Below are 21,918 nucleotides of genomic sequence, written 5' to 3' on the forward strand. Positions count from 1 at the left end.
GAATAGCTTTGTTGACTCTAATTACTGTGTTGTGTGCCAGGTGCAAGATCACCAATGATAACACTTAAATGGGTATTGACTGTGTCACCACTTGTCACACTCATGCTAACAGCCATTTGCCTGTTTACCTTCTCTAATTATTTAAAGAAGTTGTGATTGCACAGTAAAAGGAGTTTCTTTTTTTTTTCTTTTTGCTTATTTGTGTGATCCTTTGACTTCACTAAAGAAACATGTCAGTCTTTTAAAACTTGGTCGAACATTTATGTAATTTGGGGTACAAAGATGTTAATCAAGAAAGGACAAATATCTCAGAAATCTGACGTTTCTTCAGCATTACTGCTATAACCCAATGTGTCTCTGTGCAGGTCCTGGGACCCCCTACCCTGCATGCAGTGGTGTAGTCCACGATATACGCGGATATACGGAGTATACCCACTTCTTTTTGAGTAGACCTTCTTCTAAACCTCCTGTTATGCTGTTTTCACTGTTACAAACATCCCTAAACATGTGCCTACGTCCCCAACAGCTCAGTTAAGGTTACCTATGCCTCATTGATGCAGTTAGCCATCAGCTGCATTACCTTTAGCCTGAACATAGACATAATAAAGATAGATGTATATATGTATATGAGCCTGTCTCTCACCAGTCTGTGTGCCAGTACTGGTTGACATTTCATAACTCTTCCTCCCTGAAACCAAAGAGCAGGAATTATGTGACAATGAGCAAATATACTGATGGATTTTGAGGTAAACTAAACAAAGTAGTCATCTATCCATCCATCCAACCATCCATCCATCCATCCAACCATCCATCCATCCATCCATCCATCCATCCATCCATCCAACCATTCATCCATCCATCCAACCATCCATCCATCCATCCATCCATCCATCCATCCAACCATTCATCCATCCAACCATCCATCCATCCATCCATCCATCCATCCATCCATCCAACCATTCATCCATCCAACCATCCATCATCCATCCATCCATCCATCCATCCATCCATCCATCCATCCATCCATCATCCATCCATCCATCATCTATCCATCCATCCATCCATCCATCCATCCATCCATCATCCATCCATCCATCATCTATCCATCCATCCAACCATCCATCCAACCATCCATCCATCCATCCAACCATTCATCCATCCAACCATCCATCCATCCATCCATCCATGCATCCAACCATCCATCCATCCAACCATTCATCCATCCAACCATCCATCCATCCATCATCCATCCATCCATCCATCCATCCATCCAACCATCCATCCATCCATCCATCATCCATCCATCCATCCATCCATCCAACCATCCATCCATCCATCCATCCATCCATCCATCCATCCAACCATCCATCCATCCATCCATCATCCATCCATCCATCCATCCATCCAACCATCCATCCATCCATCCATCCATCCATCCATCATCTATCCATCCATCCATCCAACCATCCATCCATCCATCCATCCATCCAACCATCCATCCATCCATCCATCCATCCATCCATCCATCCATCCATCCATCCATCCATCCAACCATTCAGCCAGCCAGCCAGCCATTTTTATACCCACTCAAAAAATCTGGCACCACTCCTGACTCGGATTGTTGAGCTTGGAAACACACCTTAAACCTGACAATATTACAGATTCATAAAGGTCATATTGTTCTCATGGCTCTATGATGTCGTTTTAAATTTGCTAGTCTTGTGCTGAAGAAAGTAAAAAGTCTTTCTTTACACCAGAAAACAGAAACGTCAGCGAGACGACGGCAGCATTATTGCTCAGTCATTAATCAGTTTTTTTATGATAAGTTGTTAATTCTTTAAATAAAATGAAAATAGCAACGTAACCTTATTTTACCAATAAAGCTTTGCAAGAAGGAAGACTGACTACTTTGGAGCTTTACCACAAAAATAAGTTTTTCTTGGACAAAACTATTGTTTGTACCTATGGTTTGAACTTAACTATAACCCTTAAAAAACCCTTCATACTCTGATATCTTTATCACGGAGTCAGCGTCCCTGAAACACAACTGTTGCATAGATGATAAACAGACAAATTCACTGTTATGTTTTGCCTTCCTGTTATTGGATAAGACATAATTTAGCTTGTGAGGGTCAGCAGGGGCAGTAAGACAGACCACACACCTGATATATTGGGCTAATGTGGGGTTGTTATGCACGATATTGGGTGATGACATGTTTATGTTTAGCATGATTAAGTGCTCTTAGTCTGTATACAGAGATAGCATCCTGCTGACCTCACCTTGCCCTAGCAGATGGCTTGTTTGATGGGCTTGGAAAACATCATGTACCTCCTGTTTCAGGAACATCCTCATAAAACTTTCTAGTTTTACAGGATGACTTCATTATCTTTTCACCTGTTCTTATTTTCTACTATCTAACACCTACCTTATGTTTCCTGACAACTCTATTTGATTTCATATCTTGCTCTTCGGCTAAAAACCAATGTTCTGTCAGGTTCAACCCCCTCTTCCTTTTCGGGGGTTGGAAGGCTTTAGAAACTGCTCCTCCCTGAGGAGCCCTTTGCCCTTTTGAGGGATTTCTGCCATTTTTAAAGATGTTCTCATTTAACATGCCTTTTATCGGTCAACTTTAAAATTGAACATATCAAAGAAAATTTAAGTTAAAAAAAAAAAACAAAAAACTTGATGTTGTTTAAAAAGTTTACATCTGAAGCAGCTGACCCACATGTTGGTACCTAAATAAATCAATGGAAGTGGCTTTCTGGCAAACGGCATAATGTGGATTTTCAAGCCAAATCCCTATTACATCAGACAGCAAAATAGCAAACATATTAGGAACTATACATTCAATATTTGTTTCTTTTATTCTCACCAGTTAAAATTAAGACTATAAGGATCATACAACATTTTTAAATTTGATTTGTGATTATTGTCTTTTATTCTTTGTTAATCAATATTAAATGAAAATGTTTTGCCGGTCTGCATCACATCTAATTTCTTTGTTTGCAAGCAAGAAACAGATATTTTATATTATAAGTTGTTTCTAAATTCTTCTTAAGACTGAGTGTGAGCATGAATGGTTGTTTGTCACAGCGTTTGCTTTGCAATAGACTGCTGATTTCTCCAGTGTACCATGCCTCTTGCTGGGCTGCTGAGATCCTTTTCAGCCCCCCTGCAACTCTGCATTGGAATAAGTGGGTACAGAAAGCAGATGGATGGATTTTGATGAAAGATGTATGGTATTATTTGCAAATCCCTTTGAAACCATGATTTTTAGATTAAAAAGAGCATAACAAAGGCTAAACCTTTAAAAGATTGAAATGTCTATAACTGAAAGAAATGTACTTATTTTGCATGTGATTGCAGTAAGTTGTTTCAAAAAGGTTGACGAAGAAGTTCCCACTGTGAGTTACTGTTTTACTGGGGTTTCCAATCAGCACGTCATCGTGGTTTATGTGAAAGAAGTCACTTCTAATCCATAACTTCATTAACAACAGTTACGCTAACCACTGAGCTCTGAAACACGCTTAATGACTATTGACTGGCTGACTTCTTATACTTCTATTTTTTTCAAACGATTAGGTACCTCCTTATAGCTGCAGCAATGCCTTTTCAGAATGAAACTGTACTTTCCTCTCTGAGCCAGGATAATCTGCTGTTTTATTTAAAATCAGAAAATATTCAAGTAGGTGATACCTTGATCAGCATTTCGGCCTTTAAAATCTGTAATGTGAAAAAAAAAGAGATAAGATAACTTAGACTTTATTGTCTTCTGGGGGAAATTTCTTGTGAGCAACAGTGTAAGGGAGGGAGGGGGGCCTGCAACACCGTACAAAGTATACAGTACAAAACAAGCACATCCCAGTACAGACACAAAGTGATAATAGATAAGAGTAGCCTTAAATGACATGTCATACAGAACCGTGGAACAGTATACAGCACCAATAAATATACCAATCCAATTATTGCACATGAATGTAAACCAAATATGCAACAATGTTACAAGAATTAAAGGCAATAAATAAAAGATGACACCTGTAATGAAAAAAAAAGGAATAAAATGAAACAGCAAAAAATGTTATTGGGTAAGACGTCATGTAGCTTGTGATATTAAAATATCCGCATATAAAAAAATCATGAAAAATGGAAAATTCCACTTTGATGTAATAAAATATCAAATCTTAATGACTACAATGGATTTCTTAGTCATTTTCTTTTTTTATGGTTTTCAACAAGATAAAACAGATCAGTGCGAATTGAGCTACAGCTGCCGGTTGCTTTACCCAATAAAAAAAAATCCAAATGTCCTTGAAGAAAGTAAGAAAAAATAAAATGTTTTTACAACATAAAAAGCCTTTTTGAGAACTACAAATGCTTTTAGCTTCAGGCTTTTTCTCATCTTGAGAGCACAGACAGCATGGCACTTAGTCTTTTCAGATCGCGGGAGGTCAGAAAAGCCTGACTGTTAAGCAACATTGTAATTTTTTTTTTCATCTTTTTTTTCTCTGAGAAGAGAGAGATATTGCACATATAAATAAGGGCCTAAATATAACAACATATAAAACATCTATTATGAATAATCAGTATGGAGTTACAGTGGGGTAATGTGCATTACCCCACTGTAAAACTTTGAATCTAATACAAATTTGTTTGATATATTTTACTCTCCTATTGAGCTCCACTTTGAGTTGATTATATAATAAGATCACACACATTACTTTCATTTAGTCTGCTGACAAATTTATGTGAAAGATTACAGTAGAGTAGAAAAACTAGCTTAAATCTCTTCCACTTGTAAAGGATGAAAAGGATGTGCTGATGGTGCATGCTGTAAACATACAGACTTCAATTAATGTGATATAGAGGCAAATGTACCTCAATACATGTAAAACACTCTGGCATGTAAGGAGACACAACTGTGTCAGCATGAAAATACTACAACTGTTACAAAAGGACAGTTCCATCTACTGGATGTATATTAATCTTTCTTTTGCCAAGAGCTGGAGCAGAAAATCAATACCATTCTCAAATCTGTCAAATGATTCATTTTAAGCTTAAATTCAACATCTTAATGCTCAACACTCTGCTTCATCATAGATTCCTCTGAGCTGCTGATCATGGGTTTTTTTTCAAAATAAAAAACAAAAGCAAACCGAACTTACTTCTGCTGTCATGTACTTACATATAAATCTTTCTGTAGCAAAGGACTCGATAACCTTACACACACGTTTGAGCTGAGCTACAGTCGTTTGACCTGGCAATTCAATTGTGCTGTGTCCCCAGTTTGCTTACAAAAAGAGATCATTACTCACTGTAGTTACTGACTTCTTCTTCTTTTGTGCGCCAGTCTGTTCAATTATCTCCAGATCAAAGCCTATGACTGGAACTGGAGAGTATTTGCAACAGTGCCAAGGCCAGTTCAAGTCTTGAGCATGTAGGAGTAATTCAACTCTCAACCACTTCATCCTGGTGGGCAAAGCTTGGCAGGGCCTTTTCATTACCATGCACATCAAATGTGAACTTTCAGGCTATGAAGTACTTGCTCACAGGAAGGGGGAACATGTATTTGGCAGTTTGTAAAATATGTCCGTCTCTTAGTGTAAAACCCCTTCTTTTAATTTACTTTTTTTTTTTTGCATTGTGTTTCAGTATCTGTTGCCTACATGTGAAAAGGCAATTGTGAGGGAATTTTGCAGAAGGATGTTGTTGTGAATTTAAAGTAAATGAATTAGGACCAGGAATTAGAAATGCAGATAAATAATCTAAAGAGATGAAACACAGACTGCCACAGTTCCTGTTTGTGTACTATATAAGGAAGCTGAAGACTGGGTTATCCAATAGAAAAGGCAATATTACATTAAGTGTAGTTTAATAATTTATGGAAGAATATTTTATAGCAACAATTTTCACCCTGGTGGTCTGGACCTTTAATAATGCCAACAAAAACACTCAAAAATACAAGAGTTCAAATAGATACTGTTTAATTAGAAAACAGTTGGTTTGGCATCAAATATATAAAAAGAACTAAATGATACTTGTAATACAAAGTGTGAAACGATTCAATTACAATGTTAAAGATAAAAATAAAAAATGAAGTTCCCTTTCCGTTGATAAATGATAATTTGACTGTCCTGTCTCTTTTCTTTTGGGCCTTTGATCAATATGCTGCTCCAGATGTGCCCGTCAGAAACCCCTGGGTGGAATCATGAGGCTGAGCTGCTTTACAGTCTACTGGCTTTCCTGTAGAGCCGCCTGAAGTGCAACTGCTGACATCTCTGACGTGTCATACTAGCTGCTGTTGGCATGAGTGTCCCCAGATTGTGGATGACATGATGACGTGCACAGAGATGATTATTCTCTAAAACCAGAAGAGAAGAGGAGGTGAAGGCTGGCTTCTCACGAAAAACATCACATTCTTAACGTATGATTTGTTTAACATGTTAAGTTGAATGTAAGACATTAAGGAGTGTGTGTAACTTTTGGGATTCCATCAAAGCTCTTCCTTTACTGCATCTGATTTTCCCAAAATTGAACAGTAGAACTTCACACTGTGGGAAGCGGAGACGGTAAGCTCAGGTGATGTCAAAAGAAATTCAGAGTGGGACCTACTGGGGAACTTCACTCAAGGTTTGTAAAGGTGGACAATATATATCATTAAATGGGAAGTCCGCTGCATTGTTTTTCTTTCTATGATCATTAATCCAATATGAAGCTGTAAAAACTGTAAACAGTAAATTCAAAGACTGAATTGACTTGATTCAAAGTTGAAGTAAATTATAAATAATTAGAACTCATTTGCAAGCTTCTTGTACAGAGACAGATGTCACACAGCACAAGCTAAAGCTTCTCTGCTCCTGAAAGAAGCTGAGAAGAGCATCCATTTGCCCGAGCCTCTTTCTGAGTGGCTGTCTGCAGCCTCCTCTGCAGAAGGGCAGAGGCTAGTGGCGGCCAGGTCTGCTGCAACAACAAGGGGTGGAGTAATTGAGCACTGCCCCTAGAGTACAGCAACTATTAGATTGTATCACGGCCAGGCAGTAGCAGTCACACTGCTAGACTCCTCTTCCTGTTGATGGGCTCTTCCATTTATTTTCCCCTTTTTGCTGATGTTGAACTGGCTGATGATAACGCTATCAGTTCAGAGTTGTTATGAAGGACTACTGCTCAAATCTGTGTCCAACAGACACACAAGCGAGAGTCATAATCAGCCTACTCATCCGGCATGTCTGCACCAGAATAGCAATCACAGAACAAGGAAACTTATGAAACAAATGAATGCAAACACTGGAAAACACTATGCTGTGCATGAACACATGTCTATGAACTCTCAAAATCAAAAGGCACTCTGTTCTCCTCCTGGGGGAATCTTTTTTGAGAAGGCTCTTGCCTGCCTGCCAATCACTGATAAACATATGTACCATTTCCACATGATATGCAAGGACCACGCAACCAAAGAAATATTTATTACAGCACAGTGACTTCTCTAATGCAGCACTAGCTAGGGTCCTCCCAGTCCCAGGCCAGTCCCAAACCCAGATGAGAATTGTGTCAGGAAGGGCATCTGATGTAAAGCTTATGCCAAATAACTATGCAAATTCCAGCTTCATCTCCAATGACTTCATTTTCAATGTCTTAGAAATGGAAATAGGAGACAGATGATTTATTGTGATGACTGCTTAAGGGAACATCTATTAGGAACATGGGAAGATGAAAATCAAGTGACCTCTAAACAAAACAGAGCAAAATGCTGGGTATTTTAGTTGTCAGCCCTTTGTGGTACTGAATATCGCAGTTCATGTTATTTAATTAGGAGTCAACGAAAACATTTCTTATGGGATCGATGCATTTACAAGACTCAGACACCCAATACATTTGCAATAGACATCATGGTTGAGTATAAAAATGTGTGGAGTGAGATAGCGGCTCTTCAGAAAGTCTTCGTTCTGGGCAGTTTCTTGCCTTCAGACATTTAATCTGAGATAAATCTATACGGAAACTTGTCCCTCTGAAACGAAATACCAGTCTGTCCTTCAGTCAATCACCGGTTGTTGCTCTGACTCCTCTCTTCTGCACCTATGATGCTCTCAAAGCATCTTTTCTCTTTCTTTGTCCAATAACATTTCCTCATCCTATCTCTTCTTCACTCTATCTGCTGTATTCTCTGCTTCGTTCCACTCTGCTGGGGAGTTACTTGGGTCAGCTGCCTGCGCTAATCTGAGAATACAGGTGGCCAGAGACAGAGGCTGACATAAAGGCCAGCTTTGCCATGTTGATAAAAGGCTGTGCTTGTGCTTCAAACCTGATACCATCCAAGTTGACCTATAAATGTACTTGGCCTGCTAGAGTAGAAGAAATGCATCTTCATGTTTGAAGAGGCTACACTGGCAGACATGAAGTTTAAATCACCCTCAGGAAATAAAATAATTATCATAATAATATGACATTTAGGACCTCAAAGTGATTGAAGAAATATTGCGTATTTGCCTTTTGGAGGATAAACAATGCATACCATCAACAGGAGAAAAATAGGAAGCTGTCTATAAATAAATAGCTTTTGAATGGGCAAATACACAATATATACATTGTTGTATGCGTGGGAGTTGTGTCTTCTAATGAAAGTTATGTTAATTCACCCTGAAATCCTTTTTTAACAGCTGTGATTGTTAATTTTTAAACATACGTTTAGTGTCCCAGCTCTAGGAGTAAATTTAAAACTGTAAAGAGGGAATCTTGCCAGGTATTGATTCACATAATTAACCATTAATTTAGATGTATTCAGAAAAGCAGACTGTTTCTTTCTCCTTTCCACACTAATTAATCCCTCTGTTACTTTTCAGACATAACAATTTGTAAGAAAACTGTTTACCATTTTATGTTTTATCATGCTTGTGTGGAAACTCTCCATGGAGATGCAAAATCAGCATCGAATTGTTCTTTCAGTCCAAGTTTAAGAAAGACATTTGTCCTAAGATTTCATGGTGACTTTGATGGCAGCTTGTGTGTGAGTTTTGGTGAGTGAGCAGATTTTCAGGACTGTTAAGAAGAGTTCATTCCTAAATGTTTCTGTGAAGGCGAGAAGGAGAAAAGAAACAATATTGCTGGAATACAAACAGATATAAAAAGAATTCCTGGTTCTGTTATTGTTGTTAATATTACATACGGACTCTTTGGCTCACAGTGATTTACTCATTCATTATCTATACAGAAGTATAACAATGTTCCTTAACAATGAATAAACAACATATGAATGTCCAATTCATGCTTTTATATATATGCTCATTATGGTAATGCCAGTTGGCGTTATTTTCGTACATGTGCATAATTTGGCATGATATATCACCCTGTAACCACTGTCACCATGCAAAGCATTATTCAGCTGGTTCAGATCATTTTTTTTTTTTAGTTGTTTAGTATATGTAAAAAGTACATTGAGATCAGCATAAAATAGCTCCTATACTATTTAGCAGGTTTTTAAAAAAAAAAAGAAAAAAAAGAAAAAGAAACACTTGTTATGAACTATTTGTTTTACTGTGTGCAATATATCTATATCTATATCTATCTATCTATCTATCTATCTATCTATCTATCTATCTATCTATCTATCTATCTATATATATATATATATATATATATATATATATATATATATATATATATATATATATATATATATATATATATATAGAGAGAGAGAGAGAGAGAGAGAGAGAGAGAGAGAGATTTATATAGATATATGCATGTATGTATACTGTTATAGTAAAGGACAGGATTCTTGCAGTAAATGAAATTCCTTACTGTCACTCATGAGCACTAGGTTTGGGTAGAGATGGAAAGAATAGGATTGCAGATGAAAGCATCTGAAATGAGTTTCCTCCTTGGCTCAGACTTAAAAATCAGGAAATCAGCCATCCATGGGGAGCTCAGAGCATTTGCTCCTGGCTTCCCTCAGAGAAAGCCAGCTGAGGTGGTTTTGGCATCTGATTGGGATGCCTCCTGTGCACCTTTCTTTGAAGGTTTTCCAGACACATCAAGCTGGGAGAAGGCCTTAGGACAGGACCAGAACTTGTTGGAAGGATTACATATCTCATCTGGCCTGGGAACATTACTAGATTCCCCCTGGGAGAAAGTGAAAAGAAATTGCTGGGAAGAAAAATGTCTGGGATACTTTTCTTAGCCTGTTGCCACTGTGTGATAAGTGGGAAAAAAAATGGATGGATGTTGTACACAGAAGGCCTGATGGACATTTCTGTAGCCTGGGATGAGCTTTCTAGAGGTGCAGGAGCTATGAAGTATTTATTGAAGCTGCCACTGGACAGCATAGGAGGTTATCTGTGGTTGGAAAAATCCACACTGCTGTGCAATAGCGGCCGGGATGTCGATCTGTATGAGAATTTGAGCCGAAATTGAAGCAGTTATTGCAACAGAGATAGAATAAAGCACAATGATTGACAAGAATCGAGAATGCATGCACATTTAAACTTTGATTGCCTTATAATTGCAACATATTGCAGTATTGCACATGTACAGCATGAAAGGAAATTGCTTCTGATCTTATTTTCCTGATCCTATAGATATAAGGCTTTCTTTCTGCTCATGAAATATAAGAACACATTACGGTAACTGTGTGTGTGTATGTGTATATTATATCTGGCCTGTGAGCTCTAAATGAACACTAATCCAATCCACTACTATTGGCTATTTATGGATAAGCGTCAAAGCTCAATTCTTGATCCACAGACTTTGAAGACATCTGCTTTCAATAATTTGAACAATGAATTCTTCCCTGAATAAAGATGATTGCCATGCCTCATTCCATTTGAGTTCAGCTGTGGTTCATCTGCTCTAAACTAGATGGATCACTGACTGGAACAGACAACCCCAGGGCTGTGTGTGTGCTTGTGTGTGTTTCTGTCCTAACTTTCCTTCATCCCCCCTCCCATGTCTCACCTCAAAACCTTGCATCTTGTCAGCCAGAAGCTCCTCTGCATGGTTAACGTCGTTGCTGATTTGTTATGGCAGCCATTTTTGTGTGTTCTTATGTTTCTGTCTGGTTTTATTTGTGCTGCTTGTCTCCTCGGGTAAAAGTGTTCATATCCAGTATGTATTTAAGTCTATTCCATGTCAGTGTTATGAAGACTGACAATTCTTTTCAGCGTATTTTTCCATCAGAGTCCCTCATTGTGCCATTACCGAGTAAACTAGAGTGTATGTGTGCAAAAGGGGTTTTAAAGGTTAATTTGTTCCCTTACAGAGGCTGCCCATTTCCTTCATAAAAGGCTTTACATACCTGTCATGTTTTTGCTAATTGCTAAAGCCTTAGTGTTCAAAATATTACAGGGACCTGCAGTCACCTTTAATATCCTGACCTTTTCCTGTGCTGCATTTCAGATTCATTTCAAGAAGAGACTATCAAAAGCTAATTATGGCATGACAATGCAAAGGCTGCAAGGCTCATACTCCTATACCCCTTCTAGTTTCTAAGTCATTATATCTTAGTCATCTTAGTTCTAAACTTCATATCTGACTGTTCATAAAAAAAAGACTTCCTCCAAATCATTTACTACTGATGTGCTGATTTAAATGTTTCTTACTTTTCTTTTCTTTCTACACTCATTCTGTATGTAACATTTATTTCCAACACCATATCACTGGGACAGGATGACTCTGACCTGCATCAAAGATCCTTTGAAAATAATGATTAGTGTGAAAAGGCATTTTGAAGGAATGTTTTCTGGCTATTTACTCAAGGAGTTGTAGTATTTTAGGGAACCCTTTTTCAGCTCACAAGTGTATTACACATTGGCCTTAAAAGCCTTGCTTAGAAAAAAAACAACAACTCATCCATATATCAATCCATCTTATATATGCACTTAATCCTATGCAGCGTGGTGGTTGATGGAACCTATCCTAGCTGCTAGTTGTATGGAAAATCAGAAATTGAAACTGAAAACAAGGGTCTGAATGTCTGATGTAAAGAAATAGTATATTGCTTTTCTGTACACATCATGAAAGATGGTATATTTACCGAAATATTACGGCTGCAATGTTCATACAAACAGACTGGATCTCATCTTGCTGGTACCTGAGAGCCATTCACCAGTAATTCTTTTCACATTTGACACTTGCACTTGAATGTGCTGCTGAGCTTGACATAGAAAAAACAACTTTTATGCAACAAACAGCTTTTACCGTTTTATCATTTAGATACAGCAGTGGGTAATGCTGTTGTTAGTTCTGCATCCCTATAGTATAGTTATTTAAAAACTCCAATAGCATCAACAATACCAGCTATGATACAGCTGTTAGCTGTATCTGAGTGTAATTTGTACAAAACAACCAAACTAAATCAAGTTCTCAGTTTTAATCAACATGTATTGTAAAGTGTTATATATGCATCATAGAACTTTCTGACGGGGTTAAAACTGATTTCACTGACTCTTCTGATATGGGATAAGTGAGTTCTGCATTGCACAATACTAACATGAAAAGAGCAAAACAGGTACAAGCTTTTTATTCTATTACTGTTTCACACTGATTTGGTGCATTTTTAGTTTTGCCTCTAAAGCCATCTTTTTATTTATTTATTTTATCATGTTCTAGGTGCTTTAGTCTGCCAACCAGGCTGCCATGCTGCACAGCACTGTTTCCTCTGACTCCATTTCCTGCTTGGTTAACCTTCAGTCCAATCTGCAACATCTAGTCAGGGAATTGTGCTTTCTCAGAACTCTTTGATGCTTTCTAGATAATACCACCCATCATATCAAGATCTAAGTTTTAACATTAACATGATGTACTATCACCTGTATACCTTATAGTTTACATTATGCATTCTGCAGTACTGGGAGCTCTCTGGTGAACATGATAGAGAGTTGCAGAAATGTTGCTAAGGTTCATGTGGTTTTCTCTCACCTTTTTATCATCCCTTGCTGTTCTGGGTTCATACATTAATCATGAAGTCTGAGCTTTGTTTAAAAAATCCGTTGGCTGTATTAGTTGCACACGGGAGAGGGAAAATAACAAACAAGAAAATAACAAATCTCTGAGATTGTCCATCAACATTTGTGCAGTTTTAGATACTCATTCAAACGGACTCTCACTATTCACTTAGTATGCAGATTCTTTCAGTTTCCTGTTTAAAATGCATTTTATGAAGCAGAGACAGATGCTGTGGATTGTTTAGTATAAATAAAGAGATCCATAAATCTTTATTTGCACTGCAAAAGCATCATGAAAGTATTGGAATTGAAGTGGAAATATATATGAAAATGTTCATGGGTAAACGTACTGTGTGCCATGAAAACCATACACAATATGCACATGTTTTAAACACGTGGATAGAGTGCAGTAGGGGGAGGCTTGTCAGATCACATCGTGTATGTTAACTAAAATGTCAGCTAGTTGTGCACAGCACTCTTACTCATAACTGCATAATTAAAATACTGTACCCTCTCTTTCTAGCCTGCAACAAATCTTTTTTTTTTATCAGACTTGAGAAAGGAAGAAATGATCATTAGAAAGTGTGTCTCCAGCATGCGCTTACAGACAATGATTAGATCTTTGGGTTTTGGGGAAGAGTACAGCACAATCTCATAGTTTATCACAAAATATGGAGACAACAAAAATCTTTTTATCTTTGCAGAATTTTTTTGTCATTGTTGATATGTCAAAATCTTGAGCCACAAAAAACAAAAACAAAAACATTAAAATAAAAGCTTTACCCAAAACGGTAAGAAATAATGCATTTCTTTCAGGGCTGGCCTCTGTGTTGGTAGAAAGTTTTGTGCATTTTTCAGAGAAAACTGGGATCATCACATAGTAAGGCAGAAACAAAGGGCAAGCCATCTTTACCTAAACCTGACAAATGCATTTTTAAAGCCTCATCTTAGCTAATTAATAGTTTTAATCTAACCAAAGCGTGAAACCAGAAGGGATGGGATATAAAAGTGAATTTTGAAGTTATAACTTGTGTGGCAAACTTTAAAGGTTGACAAACTGATTTGTAATTATTTTGTACATGTTTTGTCTGTGGCTGCATGGTGGTTCACACTGTGGCCTCACAGCAAGAGGGTTGCTGGAGTTTGCATGTTCTCCGTGTGTATGTGTGGGTTAGACATTCACATGGAGAATATGGGTAACCCAGAGAGTCCTCCGGGTACTCCAGCATCCTCCCACCGTCCAAGACATGCAAGTTAGGTTAACTGCTTACTCTAAACTGTCCCTTGGAGTGAGTGTGAGCATGAATGGCTGTTTTTCCCTGTGTTGGCTCAGTGATGGACTGGCAATCTGTCCAGGGTGTACCATACCTCTCGCCCAGTGATCGGTGTGATAGGCTCAAGTCTCTCGCGACCCTAAGCGGTTAAGAAAATGGATGAATGGATAGATGTTTTGACTGACACTTCAGTAAACATCATCCAATGTGTATGGTAACACATTGGATGATGGTATCTTTATCAGCTGGTGGTATCCTGGAAATGTGACCAGCCTGGCAGTCTGACAGATTTTTGCCTGACTGGTCTTCCCTCCTGTCACCCAGTGGGCTTTGCAGGAGTTAGTCACATATATGGGACAGCATAAATGCCCCCTCATTATGGTTGAGGATGAGAAAGAAATCTCTGATCAAAAAGAAACCCTTACAGCTAGGATTCTTAGTACTTTGAAGGAACAGCACCTTTTCTTATTTTATATTTAAAAAGGGAAAATAGAAAAAAACTGTTTTGTAAATGTACTTTGTCTTGTTCAATTTAACATTGTTGTGCATTTTGCACACCGCCATTTAAGATGTATTCTGCACCTATTGGTAGTAAGCAGGATAAAGCCAGGCCACAACTAAAAAAAAAACAAAAAAAACACACTGTCTTCTTAAGCCAAGGCTGATCGAAGGAACTGACACAAAGTGAAAAACTGTTCCCTTGTCAGACAGTTAAAAATGTTGAATGCTGTTTGTAAATCACAGAGATCACATCCTGAAAACTAAAGATGAGAGGAGCCATCTAACTTGTTATCAACGCTCATTTTAAATACCAACATCTCACATGTCATGGGATAGTATAATGCCAACTTTCACATCTCAGAAGTCCCCATCAGTGTTTAAAGGATAAACATAAGCTCCCTTCTGATCACACATCTATTTTCCTTGGAGAGCTTTGCAGATTTCAGATAAAAGATGCTAACCAACATTGTACCTTACAGCAGCATGTCTATGTCAGTCTGTCTGCATTTCAGTAAGGAATTTCATGAAAGTCTCTCAAGAAGGAAATTCTCGCCTGAAAGACAAGACATTGCATAGTCCCACTAGGTGCACGCATCCTGGATATCCAACAAAATCAATTCAAGTTGATGAAATGAGTAGCAAAATATACTTAAGATACTTGATAGCATGGACCAGACAAGTTTGACTTGGAAGAACAAACTTCCAAGAATGGCAGATGAAAGCACATTCTGCATTTGGAAATGCAGTGTATGTTTCAAAATGGACTAAGCAATGCTTGCAACTGCTGGTGTTACATTTTACCTTGAAGATGAGGAAGAAGCAGCAAAATTTAGGAGGCGGATATAATAATAAAAATAAATAAATAAATAAACAGACAAACAAAACAAAAACATTATTACCTGAAAATGATTAAAGCCCACATAATCTGAAATAAAAAATTGTTGAAGCGATGTCACATGACCACTCCAGTGCATGCCCCAAAAAAATTACAAGTGTTTATTAATTTTGTGTTTATGATACTGCCATAAGTGTTTATCCTGAAACAACATGTATAATAATGTTTTTTCTCCTGTGTGTATTCATATTGTATGACATTAAGGAAACCTTACAAAACTGATTTATGAAATCAAGAATTGCTGACAACGAAGGGGCTTAGAGTATTTCAGGAGAGCTTTCAGAGGAGAATGGGCATGTGACTTATGTATCATTTTGTTGTGTTGCTGACAACTGGGAGGGGGCTTTAAAGTGTTGAGGTTGGAATATTTGGCTTGTCTATGGGAAGACTAATTGAATGTTGTTTGTGTTTATTCTGTTGAATGTGCAACTAATATTTGCACTGGATTGTTGGGAAATTCTTTAGCACTGTTAAGCACAGTTTGATTAAAAAAAAAAACAAAAAAAAAAAACAAAACAAAACAAAACACTAACAATTAAGGAGAAACTGAGCCTGCTTTATTGCCAGCACAATTCCTTTCTTATAGCAGGTCTCCTAATGTCTATGCTGGTCCAAATAAAAAGGGGGATGCTACACAATAATATGCATGTCTATGTTTCACCTGTTCTGAAATGTGCTGCTGTCATGCAATTCAATATATTGCTATTTTACATAGAACTGAAAAATGGTTCATTTTTAACATTTTATACTGTTTCTTTTGCTATTATGAATGCTGAATGAGCTTATGGAGTCTGAATATTGTTGAATCCTATTTTATTTACATTTTACAGAATGTAATAACTTTTTCGGAACTGGGGTCGTATTACTGTGAGTTCGAGTTTAAATCCATTTAAATCTGTAGATCAGCTTTCACTTCCTAAGTGCAGCCATTTCTATAGTTTATAGTTTTGTGATTTTCTGCTGTGTTTACAGTGTTCTTATTTAGTTCCAGTTGTGTTAATGGGAATCCTAATTCTCTGAGAAATAAAATAAAAAAGATAGTTTCAGTACTTGCAATATATTTACTGTTAAGAATTGATTCAGCCTTCCACTTAAAACAGTATTTTTCAAGTTAGCAGCAATAATAATATTGCTTTAGGCACTCTAAGATTCCTGAGCTGAAAACCCCTGAAGCTCAGTGCAGAAGAGCTTTATCAATGTGAGCTTTAATGTTGTGCATAATGAAATATATTAACAAATAAATTGGTGGAAAGTGAAAAGGTGAACAAACCTCTACAATTTTAGCAAATTGTTGCAAATTTAGAAGATGGGAATGCTTTTTTGCCATAAAACAGGCACAGTGGATGTATTATTGATACTTGAATGATAACATGAATAATCAACTCTTTCTCCCACGAGAGAAGAAACATGTCCATTATTTGCTGATATTAGGTAATAATCACCATTTATCCCATTGAAACACAGTTTTTGCACACATCACTTCCAATTTTTTTGTAATTCATAGTCATGGCTTCTGGTTTTCTTCATTAACCAACTAACTTTTGGCTTTAGTTAAAAACATCTCAATGCATGACTTAGTCTAGGTGAAGTAACCTGTACCTTTACTTTCTGAAACCATAACACCCAGATTAATTTGCTACAGCTCACTTATGCACCAAAAGTTCTATTTCAATAGTATGCATTTAAAAAGTTTGCTATTTGACAATACAGTGAAAACACATTATTTGTTTATCTAATCTAGTCAATATCCTCTAGTCCTATTAGTTTATTGGGTGATTATTTCCTTAATAAAGTGGGAAAACTCTATTTAGTACATATAACAGACTTTTTACACTAAACTTTCCATATATATCACAACATTTTAACACATTCTAAAGTATGTCCTGTTCTATTAAAAAGTGGCAACAGTCTCATAACAGCAGTTGTAATGTGTCTATCAAGCAATAATTCATCCATCAAGACCTGACATGGCATGTGTGTACCTTTATGCATGTGCAGAGGTGGCCTCATGTCTTGATGTGTTATCACAACACATTTTCCATCCTGTTGACAGCACTAGCACTCCTTCATTGTATCCATATTCTTTTTCATTAGAATGAATAAATCTCAGATATATTATGGCATTTTAGGACATTTTGCAAGGTAGAAGAACTCTGTCCTGTTTTTCTTCTGGTTTAGTAAGGTGTTGTGTGTTTGAGGTGTACCTTATTACCCTTTATCATCTCTAACAGCACCTCTGGTACTCTGTAATTCTGTTTGTTTGCAGAACTGTCACTCAATCCATTCAGGGACTGTCTTCTAGTGTTTTCCTCTGGGCCCCTTTTCAGACTTCCTCCTTACACAAGTTGGGAAGTGACAGTTCCCATCTCATGAGGTTAAGTGCATCCTGACCTTTTGGTGTCACTGCTCAAGACGGCCTAATGTTACCTGGAGCATTCTTCAATCCAATTTGATCTGGACTGACAGAACCGGTTTTGTCTTCCTTTCTTCTTTTGAACATCTAATATTGGGGCGAATTTTAGTTTTTCTCAGATTATAGAGGGGAGATGTGTTACATAAAAACTATGAGCAACTCGATATGGAGAGACTGATTGGCTATTTGTCAGAACAGCTAAACTGTCTAAATGCTTTGTATAATAGGACTTACGAGACTTTACTGGAATTTCTTTCAAGTTAGACTCTGGATACTTAACTGTAACACTTAGGTGATTTCCAGAGGCATAAGTCAATAGCTGTGTGAATGTTAGAGATACATTAAATTCTGTATCCTAAAATATTGTGTTTTATTTGTCTAATACTATATATAACATTACATTATATATCATTACATATATTTGGATATTTCAAGAAATCATTATCAAGTTTTTTTCATCACTATGTAAAATTTGTCATCAGCAGTTATAATATCTTTATTCAGGTGGCAAATAAACCAATATTCTGCTAATAAAAGCTAGCACTTTTGTTTCCTTCAGAGTCTAGCTCAGTACAGTGACACTATGAACAGGTGATATCATTCATTCATTCATTTTATCAAAAGGCCTCCATGCCTGTTGTTGAATTCAATAATACAAATAAATTAACTTCATCATCACAACAGACAAACTAATGTTTGTAACAGCTCATAATATTAGTTATTAAAATCCTATTAAACATAGAAAAATGGGACATCAGTGATGCACAGGTTTATGGTGCCAATGTGTCAGAAGAAATGATTCATGAATTTTGATTGGTGTGCCAACGTGCCAGTGGATCAGCTGGACTTCAGCCTACCTGAGGTGTTTTACCACCGTGTGCCATACGTGACTTCCAAAAAGACTGCGCCTGGAGGAGGATTAATTATCCACGGTCCACAGTCAAACAACAAGCAGGAAGAATTGAAGTATTTGAGAATAAAATTAACAAGCAAGTATTTTTCCATCAGTTTCCTGTGTGGTAGTCTGAGCCCTGTTTGATGTGTGTGCTAATGTAAGCTCCCTTTGCTATTTACTGGCAGCTCGAATCTGTATCATTCAATTAAGAAGCATCATGCTACAGAGAGGGATGGTGAAGGATTACATCACTAATGCTACACCTTAAAAATGTATTATAAAACACATCAAAACTGTCAGAAGTTGCTAAATCGGTAGTCCCCACTAACTGTACTGCAATACCACACTGGTGCCAGAGATGTTCAAATACAGCTGACGCTGTTAAGAAACCAACAATTGATGCACCGATGGCAGTGACACATGATTTCGCTGTGGTTATTGTCATGAAAAGAAACAGAAGGATCATCTTTATTTTTGTTTGCTTTGCTTGATTTAAACATATTCTGTTTATTTTGCATCCACTCATCTTTAGTTAATTGGGAGACACATCCACAGAGAGCCATTAGGCTGCAATACTAAATCAAATATTAAATATGACAGCATAATCCATCATGGCTTGATCAGTTGAAGACAGTCAGAAATATTTTCATGTTTATCATCAGTATAGTTTCCTGTTATTCAGTTACATGTTCCAATGATACTTTCTCACATGGAAGTAAAAAAAAAAAAAAAAAAAAAAACATAAAGCAAACAAACCTGTAAATCCCTTCCATCATTCTCACTTAACATTCAGTCCCCAATATATTTGGCCATTACCTTGTTTTAGCTTCGGGACATTGTCTTTTAAGACATTTAGGGGCAGTATTCGTTGCTATAACATGGTGTAATATAAATATTCAGAGCGGGAATGTTGTTGCCCATTTCAGTTTCAGTAATGAAGAGAAATGCTTCACTGGAGAAAAGCATGTAGAAATGTGAAACACTTGACTACCTTCCCTTCTCAAAACAAGCATATATTACAGCAAGTACATCTAACACACATACACTCACACACACACACACACACACACACACACACACACACACACACACAGAGCTCCCTCAAGTATAATTTCTTATGGAAACAGATGCTTTAGAGTTTGTTGTTTTTCTTGTGAGCTGTACCATGGATACATATGGGAGCAGCAACATACCATATCACGCGGAGATTATGACAACATACAGTTCATGGCTTTTCCTTTCCACAGTATTGACTCCAGTCACAATGAGGTTGCGCTTTTAACACACTCACACATATCCTTGTTTGTTTGCAACTGTTGCAAATAGACTTCAGCCCTCGTTAACCGTCCTTGGTGCACAAGTTCTGCACATCATGTGATGTAGTCATGACTCCCTCTTAGGGATACATGCTCAAGTCATGGTGATGGATGTATAAAGATCTATACCACACAAACAGAAAACACATTACTTTAATCAAGTGTAAAATGAGACAGTCAAGAGTTTATAACTGTCTTATTATTTATCTTGTATTTGCTTGTCTCTTTTATTTTCTTCTTTCTTGTAGACAGCCGTCTCAATCCTTTTTAAGTTTTCAGAAGTTTCGCCTGCATTTGATGAGTTTTTGGAAGGCCTGCTTGAATTCATCATTGAATGCAGTGTAAATGACAGGATTGATGAGAGAGTTTAGGTAACCCAACCAGGTGAATACATCAAAGAGCACAGGATCAAACCAGCACTCTTTACATATGGCCATGACAAGCGTGACAACAAAGAACGGAAGCCAGCAGACAATAAACGCTCCCAGGATGATGCCCAAAGTCTTAGTCGCTTTCCTCTCCCGCGCTGCACAAAGACGCTTCTTCTCCAGCACGCTGTCTGCCAGCTTCACTTTCACACTATTCATGAACAGAGGTGAGCCTCCCCCTCCACCACCTCCTGCACTGCCAGAGTGTAGGTGTTGGTCCTGGTGGGAGGCAGAATTAAGAGAACAGAGAGAGGAGCCTGCAGAGGTCTGGATGAGCTGTGCAGTTGTGAAGCGCTTCCCCGATGATGATGGGGTCTTAAAAATGCGAGATCGGGCGGCAACATAAATCCGTCCGTAGAGGATAATAAGAAGCACTGAAGGAACGTAGAAGGCGCCGAAGGTGGAGTATATGGTGTAAGAGATCTGATCTGTATTCACCACACACTCTGTCAGCTCCTCGTGGGCTTTGGCTTGCCGCCAGAAAAGTGGAGGCATAGAAATAGATATAGAAATCACCCACACTACCCCAACCATCATCCCTGCTCGGCGCATGGTGCGGCGTTTTGAATACTCCAGTGCATCTGTGATGGCCCAGTAGCGGTCCAGTGCAATCACACACAAGTGCAAGATGGAGGCTGTGCAGAAGGTGATATCAGATGACAGCCATATGTCACAAACAATCTGCCCTAGTGACCAGGTTTTGCTGACAGTGTAGACGATGCTTATTGGCATGACCAGAATAGACACCAGCAGGTCTGTTACAGCAAGAGAACCAATGAGGAAGTTGGCAGGGGTGTGGAGCTTCCTGGTCAGAAAGATGGTTGCAATCACAAAGGCATTTGAAAGCACAGTTGCTAGGGTGACTATGGCCAACAGTGCAGAGAGGGAGACCTGGAGGCTGAGGAGCGTGCCCTTACTCCAGGGTGGAGTTGCACTGCTGTCAGGAACCTCTGTGAAGTTACTGGTGAAGTAGTCCAGTGAGTTGTTATCCAGGGCCATCTCACCAAGAGTCCTACAAACCCTTTTTTGTATTAAGGTTTAAACAGCATCATAATTATTTATATATATATATATATATATAATCTAATTGTATGTGTGGATCGTTTGAAAACATGCACTAAATGATATTTTTAGTAAATGATTTTTTTTTTTTTTTTTTTTTACATTCCTGTTTTTCGTAATCTACGTTTAAACATCCAACTCCATAATTTTAGTTCTAAACTAAAGATCCTGATGACTAAATCACAGGCTTAATTGTCCATT

The 21,918-nt window shown here is 37.7% G+C and overlaps 1 protein-coding gene across 1 annotated transcript; it reads right to left on the reverse strand.

Moving 5' to 3' along the window:
* Positions 1-20,502: 20,502 nt before the first annotated feature.
* On the reverse strand, positions 20,503-21,654 carry htr1d (5-hydroxytryptamine (serotonin) receptor 1D, G protein-coupled; the record flags this gene model as incomplete). The annotated part of the gene is made up of 1 exon (XM_079261854.1): positions 20,503-21,654. One exon carries the CDS (start codon positions 21,652-21,654, stop codon positions 20,503-20,505), a length of 1,152 nt encoding a protein of 383 aa, XP_079117980.1.
* Between the last annotated feature and the right edge of the window lie 264 nt (positions 21,655-21,918).

The sequence above is a fragment of the Telmatherina bonti genome (assembly GCF_933228915.1).
Source record: "Telmatherina bonti genome assembly, chromosome: 22".
NCBI lineage: Eukaryota > Metazoa > Chordata > Actinopteri > Atheriniformes > Telmatherinidae > Telmatherina > Telmatherina bonti.